The sequence below is a fragment of the Branchiostoma belcheri genome, unplaced genomic scaffold (assembly GCF_001625305.1).
Source record: "Branchiostoma belcheri isolate BF01 breed outbred unplaced genomic scaffold, Haploidv18h27 scaffold64, whole genome shotgun sequence".
NCBI classification, from domain to species: domain Eukaryota; kingdom Metazoa; phylum Chordata; class Leptocardii; order Amphioxiformes; family Branchiostomatidae; genus Branchiostoma; species Branchiostoma belcheri.
Genome location: NW_017804287.1, coordinates 1,321,059 through 1,329,156, shown reverse-complemented (window position 1 = coordinate 1,329,156; position 8,098 = coordinate 1,321,059). Strand labels below are relative to the sequence as shown.

At 39.7% G+C, this 8,098-nt stretch overlaps 1 protein-coding gene across 1 annotated transcript; it reads right to left on the bottom strand.

Moving 5' to 3' along the window:
• Positions 1 to 801: 801 nt before the first annotated feature.
• On the bottom strand, positions 802 to 6,318 carry LOC109483315 (UNC93-like protein MFSD11). Its single transcript, XM_019786306.1, has 14 exons — positions 6,201 to 6,318; positions 5,597 to 5,658; positions 5,222 to 5,329; positions 4,828 to 4,907; positions 4,574 to 4,670; positions 4,340 to 4,398; positions 3,927 to 4,044; positions 3,759 to 3,802; positions 3,537 to 3,602; positions 3,089 to 3,214; positions 2,487 to 2,670; positions 1,947 to 2,085; positions 1,349 to 1,456; positions 802 to 855 (listed from the first exon to the last, which is right to left on the bottom strand). The coding sequence occupies exons 1-14, from the start codon at positions 6,288 to 6,290 to the stop codon at positions 802 to 804; spliced, it is 1,335 nt and encodes a 444-aa protein (XP_019641865.1). The 5' UTR covers positions 6,291 to 6,318.
• Between the last annotated feature and the right edge of the window lie 1,780 nt (positions 6,319 to 8,098).

The following is an 8,098-nucleotide window of genomic DNA, read 5'->3' as shown; positions in this document are numbered from 1 at the left end:
GAAAATTAATTAATTGTACTTCTACTGAAGCGTGTTCATAAGTAAGATATTTTTGAAGGTACAGAGCACACACAAACAAACAATCATATCGGCTCTGACGCCATGTTGTCAGTCGGCCCAGCAGGAGAACGATCCGCCATCGTCGACCTCCCTGCAGTACATGCCATCTGGACAGGGGGCGCTGCCGCACCCGTAAAATTCCGGCATGCGCAGGTTTGGTGGTGGAGCTACGAGAGGTGTAAAATGAAATATTTTCTTGGTTGTATAAACCTGTCTTTTGGTTCATGGAGTAACAAAGTTTCACAGAGGCTAGCAATTTGGTCATAACCAATGTGAAAACACAAAGCATACTTATTAAGCTCTATGAATTTTTCGACATGTATCTGTATCAATGTAGTCTCTCTACTTCCTTTTGTCTTTGCGAAGATAATACTTTACGCTCTGTTGTTTCATTCTATTTTTCTGGTTGCTTGGTTATGGGCATGCCTTAATCTAACCAATCGACTCCAAGACTGGCAACAATAACGAGGAAAAAGGCTCCGTTGAACCATACCTTTTCACTTGAAGACTTTTTATTCACCAAATCTAAACACAACACTTATGATGGACAAATGTTTACTTTCCTTTGCTATTCATGGTTCCCAAGTTGCACAGCTATTTTACTTGTTTACTTGTGCTCATTAAATTTACACAAACTATAACAAACCTAAAGAATATTTTAGACAACCCAAATTCGGGGATAAATCATGACCCTTTACATTTTCATAACGAAAATAATCATGTTAATGATAAATAAACTTCTCAGTTGATTTGGGTGTAGCCTTCCTTGGACGGACGGGAGGTCTTCCACTCCACCTACGTCAGGAAAACAGTAAGTATCATTTGTAGTAAGCAAGATTTTTAGTAGTAAGTAAGATATCATTTGTGGTGAGATCAAAGATACACCAGAGTACTTTTCACAAATCTTGTATACCTTAATTCAAATGGTGTGATACATTCATCAATACACCAAGCTACTTTGCTTATGCATTCTTTTTTATTACTATACTTCATTCAAGTAGTTAATTTCTTTCATGTATATATATATATTATTGTAATGCATGTAATAATCATGGCTCTTGAAATTAGTCGAAAGTGTCGATGGGCCAAGTTTCAGCCGATGCTGACTGTCCATTTTAATTAGCAGTTCAGCCAATGACAGCGTAGCAATTGAGAGAGTGACAAATGAGAGAGTGGCTGCAAATATGTGCATATTCATGTTTTAATTTTGTTTATATTTTATTTTTATTTTTATTTTATTTTGTGATCGGTTGTCATTATGTAAAAAGGCGACTTGTAGACATTTTACCTCAAAGAAGGCCAGTGTTCCCGCTACACAGAAAACCGCCACTATGAGCAGCTGCCATTGTAAAATCAGGTACGTGCTGTAGAAAAACCCTGCTGCTGCTGTCAGGGACTGGAAAACAGAAGAATCCGAATCGAAACAGGATAAATGCAATCCAGATAACCCTAGTCGAAGGCATTGTAACAGAAGGCATTGTTTTGGGTGTGTCTGTGGGTTTGTGTGTGTGCTTGCCCAGTTTCAGGGAGTGGATGAATGCTATAGCTAGTATTTGACGTTACGCCTGAAAGGAACTAAGCGCACCGGGTGGGAGTAAGTGGGTAGTACGAGGGGGAATGCAGGAAGTGATGACTTTACATGTGTAATACCCGATTGAGTTACCTCATACAATCCCTTCAACTACGTATACACCTCTCAGAGGTTTAAAATCTCCAATTTATTGTTACAAACAAAAGTTGCTGAAAAACGGGTGAGAACATAACAGATTCATTGTTTTACTGGCTGATTCAGTATGTAACGTTGCGTTTACAGGTTAATTCCTTTTTTTAATCATAGAGCAGAAAAGCGTTCAAGCTATTATTGTTTGAATAACCCAATATGTTACCTGAGTAAAGAAGAATAAAGCGAATGCCGACGCCGCGCTGTCTTCAGAGAACAGGGAGCCGAGGATGGAGTACACCTGAGTGTTGTAACAGGCGTCACCGAGTCCCAGCAGGAAACCGCACAGGACAGCCACGTACTTACTATCATGGTGGAACAAAAACATTATTGTCATGGTCTGTGTGTGTGTGTGTGTGTGTGTGTGTGTGTGTGTGTGTGTGTGTGTGTGTGTGTGTGTGTGTGTGTGTGTGTGTGTGTGTGTGTGTGTGTGTGTGTGTGTGTGTGTGTGTGTGTGTGTGTGTGTGCGCGCGCGCGCATGTGTGTGTGTCGTTATGATGTGTGCGCGCGAGCGCGCGTGCGATTCTACCAGTAACTGCTTTCTTCACAATTTTCGTCATGTTTGCTCCACAAATACCGATATATTGGAATAGTGCTGTAGTATGTAGATAAGTGACTAGAATATTGCCTTTCCAAAATCTATTTTTCAAGCCCTGGCCCTGCATTGGGCACTTTAATGCACTTGAGATATACATCGAGGACGTACTTAGACTGTATGAGTACAGGATAGTAGCTGGCATCAGTGACGATTTCTGTGATGGGTGAAGACTGCGGCAGGTTGATGTAGATGAGATAGTACGCCGTGGTGTGGACCAGGAACCCCAGCAGAATGATGGGATCGCGCCCGTGGCGGTTAGCTAACTTCCCGCTCAGACCAAACGCAGCTCCGCCTTCGTTAGAGTCAGGAATGTTTATGGATAAAATGTTCAGTAGATTCAAGCATAGACCATCCAAATTATTTGTCATTATGCTAACATTTGCAGTTGCTACGTATACAATGCCCCAAAATAAAAGTTGCTAGGTATCAAATTTTATCATTGCAACACAGCATCAGTTACACAGGGTTTTAGAGGCTCTTAACTGACGGTTTGTAATTTAGCCAGATATTGTCTGAGTTTATTTGAGAAAGTTGTATAATTTTTTTCCATTACAACCATTTTTTCGTGTTTCTTTTTTTTAAATCATAAATAAAGGCAAGTATAACTAAAACGTTCAGCCAATGTCCATCAGTCTATGTTACTGCTTCCCTTTTGGTAGAAAGCTAGTTTGTTTTCTGGTATGATCTGACAGTATAGTGTTTTTATTTACCTATAATTTCTCCTGCACCGAGGAAAGCACCTGAGATTCCTATGAGAGACTTCGCCTCGTCACCAAAGGCCTTTGTGTTCCCAATACATGTACCGTACACTCCGCTATAGAAATTCAGTTCCAATCCTGAAAAAAAGTAGAATGCAATTTCATAATAATTTCGTTATCATATAATCAAGATAAGGCCAGTGATTTGATTACATGGATGACATCCTCTGGGAGCCCCAAAACTGATGCGAGCGTGCGAATAAAAAAAAAAAGTTTGGCAAGAAAAAGTCGCGGACGAGAATTCATGCGCGCGCGGATGTCATCCATATATTCATATATAATCAAATCAACATGACCCAACTTAAAGCTAAATTAAAGGAGCACCTCAGCAGAACACATATATACTGAAATCCAGGACGTAATGTATATACATGTAGGACCTGTAATCATGTAATCTTACCCGTGTATGCAAAGCATATCCCGAGAAGAAGCATCTCTCTCGTTTTGAAAAGTTGTATAGACCGTTCTGTAAAACAATATTCATTTTATGACGTTCGATAACAATAATACTGAATTACTTTTCAATATGTACGTATATGTATGAATAAACGAAATTTATAAAAAGTGACAACAATATTTGGAGGCTACCACATAACAACAATGAAATTGGATTTCAACTTACTGAAAGCTTGCAGTGGTCCCTCTTTAGTCTCGACGTCGTTTTCACTGTTTGAAAGAACATTTCCATCACATATCAGATGCGTATTATTTCAAGAAGACTAAATTGGACCTTGAGTTGTTTAAAAACAGTAATTTATTAAAAACACAATCATAAAGTCCCTGTCCAAACCTGTTGACATTCAGAGACGCTGAATCTCCTGGTTTCTTGTTCCTCAGTGTGAACAACATGAGGGTTCCCACACAGGACACCACTAGTAGTGACACATACACCTGGATACGGGTTTTGGCTGGAGATAAGATGTATAAGCACAGGTAAGAGCACGCCTAGTAGGTTATGGCAAAACTGCACTGCCGTGCCATCATTAAAAACACTAGTAGTCATGTTGTGTATGTTTGATTCACTACGTACACTTGCATTCGGGTTTTGGCTGAAGATTAAAGGTGAAAACATGCATATGCGTGCGAACACCACTTAGCGGGTCATGATAAAACTGCAACCACGTCTCTTATCTGTACAAACTGTGCATCAATCACCATCAATATTAAATTGTTAATATGTAGAATAAAAAGAATGCGACTCACGATCAATGATCTCTTTTCCTGTAAACTCCTGCCAGACAAAAACGTTCCCAAACAGAAAACTGGAGGACAATGAAAGAAAACCAAATCCAACAACTGTGTATTGCAGGAGACTTAAGCTTTTAATGTTTGAAAGAGAACATTATTTTGTTTATCGTCGCAACCCCTCAGAATGTAAAACAGTTAGACTGTAAAATATCACCAATGTACAACACTATCCAGGAAGGTTGATCTCACCTGCTAGTCTGTAGTGCCCAGAAGAGGCCGCTGTTCCGTCCGATGGTTTCTGGTGTCGAGTTCAGCGTTAGATATGAACCTTCTCCGGTCCAAAGAACTGGTACAAAATCAGGATTTAAATTAAAAATATCATCAAGCCTTGCTATAAATTAGTATAATTGCTAATGAAGAAACAGAAGTCATTTAACTGTTTTACAGTTCTATGTACACACCTGACATAAAGGACATCTAACTACAGCATGTATTAGCCTTACTCGATGCGCCCAGTCCCAGTAACACAGACCCCACGTACAGAGCCCAGACCATCGGGTAGATGAACACGGCTATAAAGAGGCTGCAAAGACAAGAAGAAATGATCTTAGTCCATCGTAAATAATTAGCTAAGTCACCGACACCATGCCAGATATTGATAGAGAAACAATGTTTACATTATCTTGCATGACTGGTATAGCATCAGTTTTAAAGCATACTGCCGTTCTACCCTGATCGTTCTACTTTTACCCTTTTCGTGTGCAATCCTTTTAAATGCATCTTGTCAGGAGTATCTGTATTTTTTAATAATAATTTTTGATGTCCTACGCGTTATTGGATTCACTTGAGATATAGGATATTGTAAGGAAGGAAGTGTAGCCAGTCTCAAGGCCTCACCAGTACATGACCGCTCCGATGACCATGGAGTTCCGAGGTCCGCACACACTGACCACAGACGGGGCTCCCCAGTTAGCCATGGCAAATACTGTGTAGATGATGGCCAAACTGTAGTGGAGGTATAAATATATAACTAGTGTGTCAGAGAGGCACCATTACATGTCCAGTCACCTTATTCAAGACGTCGTTGTATATTAGTTGTGACCTAGAGAGGACCATAACAATCTTACTTCAACATTCATTTGTATTTGAATATACATATAGTGTCATTTTTATTTAGAGAAAATGCATGCATGGACGACAAAGATGCTCTCCGTTTGCAATTGTCCACATGTATAATATTCCCGGCCTTAATACATCGGTACTCGTATATACCTGATATAACCACTGCCTCCATCAAACTTTCCTTCCTCCTGAACACTTTGAATGACGGTTTCCTGTAAAGGGAGGAAAACAGCTGAACACCAGTATTCCACAGTTTAGGTTGTTTTCAGCATACATACGAGGATTCATAGGAAGGAAGAACGTATAAAACCGTTTTCACGGATGTCGTATAAGTTCTTCCTTCCTCGTAGGTATGTTGAAAACAACTTAAACTGTGGAAGAAGGGATACAACATAAAGTTTTATCATTGCAGTTGTCGAAGCTGAATAGTAGCCGAATTGCCGAACATTACGTACGTAAATTGAACACTAGTCCACTGACACAGCCGACTTTGAGCCGACTTACTCCGACTTGGCGAAGGGACACTCGGCCTACCGTATGCGGCCAAATTCGTGAATGTGTGACAGGCCTTTCTCTGACTATCACATGGATGCCTTTAATTTGCCATCGTACACGACGTGTGCAGTTATCGGGGTGACCTGGCCGGCACCTAACCTGAAGGCCCAAGGTCAAAGTTTGGCATGCTAGATGCCGGTGTTTCACCCGCTCAATTAGTAAGGTCAGATCAAGAATGTACCATAAATTCATCACGTACCTCAATCATTCCAGCAGTGTTGAAGGCGGTGAAAATAAACATAAACGATAAACCCAAAATAACAACATTGATGGTCGCTCTGTCCGCCATGTTGGGAGAGGGGACTGCCGGTAACTGCTGCTTTCTGTAGACTGAATGAAGTTACACGGGTCCAAAGTCCATGTGTACTATTCCGTCACGAGGCAGATGTGTTCTAGCTAAGGTGAGTTGACCTATCCATCACAATTGGCGTTTCAACCAATGAGAGAATGGCAATTGAAGGTTTGACCAATGAGTGGCCTTAAAATATTCCCTTTTTCATGTATTTAATTTCTTTGCTTTTTCACTGATGTTGGCTGAACTTTAGGATTAAGTTTGTGCCTTTCGTAAGATTATACTAGGCCTGGCTAGATTGTTAACAAGAAAAAGTTGAAGACGAAATCAAAGACAAATAGTCTTTATTCTTTGCTGTTGATCAAAATTACAAGACTATACAAATAGCCATCTCATACATTCAAGTACAATTAAATTCCATAACAGCTATATACACATTTACACCCTAGAGGTGCAGTAGACTTAGAACGTGTACATTAGCCAGTTTACGTGGATGTGGAAAAAAATTCTTAATGGGAGGCATTTTTCCAGAATGGCGGATACTGTGGTAGCTTTAGCAGCACTGTCACGTTTTTTTATACCATGTTCAAAAGTACATTAAAAGTTCATCTAATTCAGCAGAATAAGTAAACAGTGACATCTAAATAGTAAATAGTAAAGGCCAAAAAAATCAGGAATCAGAGTATATTACCGTATACATTGTATTTGGCAATAAAAGAATATATATACAGTTACTAGAAGTAAATCTCATGATCCTGTGCATGTACCTGCATACATTTAAGAGAAACAAGAAAAAAAAATTCCTGAATTTTACGTGGACCAGCAGAATTCTCGAACACTGAGTGTATTTATGCACAATAGCAGCATAACAATTTCTATTTCCACTGTTTTTTCCTTATTTCATATGAAATATCATGGTACATCAAGTTTTGTACATCTCATTTTATAGATCTATATTCAATTTTTCTGCAAAATCTAATAATAACTGTACTTTCATGTTACAAATGACAATAAATGTCTTAGGAAACAGACCTTAAAAAAAAATCGATGTGTGCATCAGAAGTGTTCTCGTCAGCATGAATTTTTTTTTCATTCATCATTTCAATTTTCCATCATGTCAATGTGATGCAAGTTGGGGGTCTGGGGCATGCTCTTTCCATATCATTACACACCGATTTTTGTCTGCCAAAGACAACAGATTGGGGAAATTTGTCTGTCAAATAGAGTAGCAGGATAGACGAATGCTGGCTAGAACACTGGTATGTACACAGAAAGAAATCTTTCAGTACAGCCCTCCCCCTACCACATTCATTAATGACCTGTCCCCTACAGCACTGATGTGAGTAGTCCCTGGGAGAAGCCGGCAGCTTCAAGTGTCCGTTCTTGCTCCTCCTCTGAGTCAGACAGTAGTCTCTCCTGGTCCTGCTTGTCTAGTCATCCTATCTGGGTATAGCCTTTCCTGGAGGCATTGGATGTCTTCCACTCCACCTGTGGGCAAACAGAGTTTTCCATGATACAAACTTCCAGACCCAATTGTATGGCAATACTGATAAAATATCTCAACCAGACTGTAAGGTTTGAACCCTTACACCGGGATGGCTGCCTTCTCTTTTCAATAAGTGTAGTGGGTTCTTTATCATACTTGTGATGTGGCTTTCCTCAGTTTTAAACTGTATCTGAGAGGGTGTCCCTAACCAAAGCTTGGTACTCATTTCTAAGGTCAACTGCCCACTTAAGATAGAGCTTAATAATTAAAAATGTTACCAGAACTGCAGTGAATGGAACACATAATGTCTTACCTCAAA

Coding starts and splice junctions, on each gene's coding strand:
- LOC109483315 (XM_019786306.1), bottom strand. CDS start 6,290: ATGGCGGACAGAGCGACCATCAATGTTGTTATTTTGGGTTTATCGTTT. Junction 5,330..5,596: donor GGAGGCAGTGGTTATATCAG/GTATATACGAGT, acceptor CCTCCACTACAG/TTTGGCCATCATCTACACAG. Junction 3,803..3,926: donor GCGTCTCTGAATGTCAACAG/GTTTGGACAGGG, acceptor TCTTTCAAACAG/TGAAAACGACGTCGAGACTA.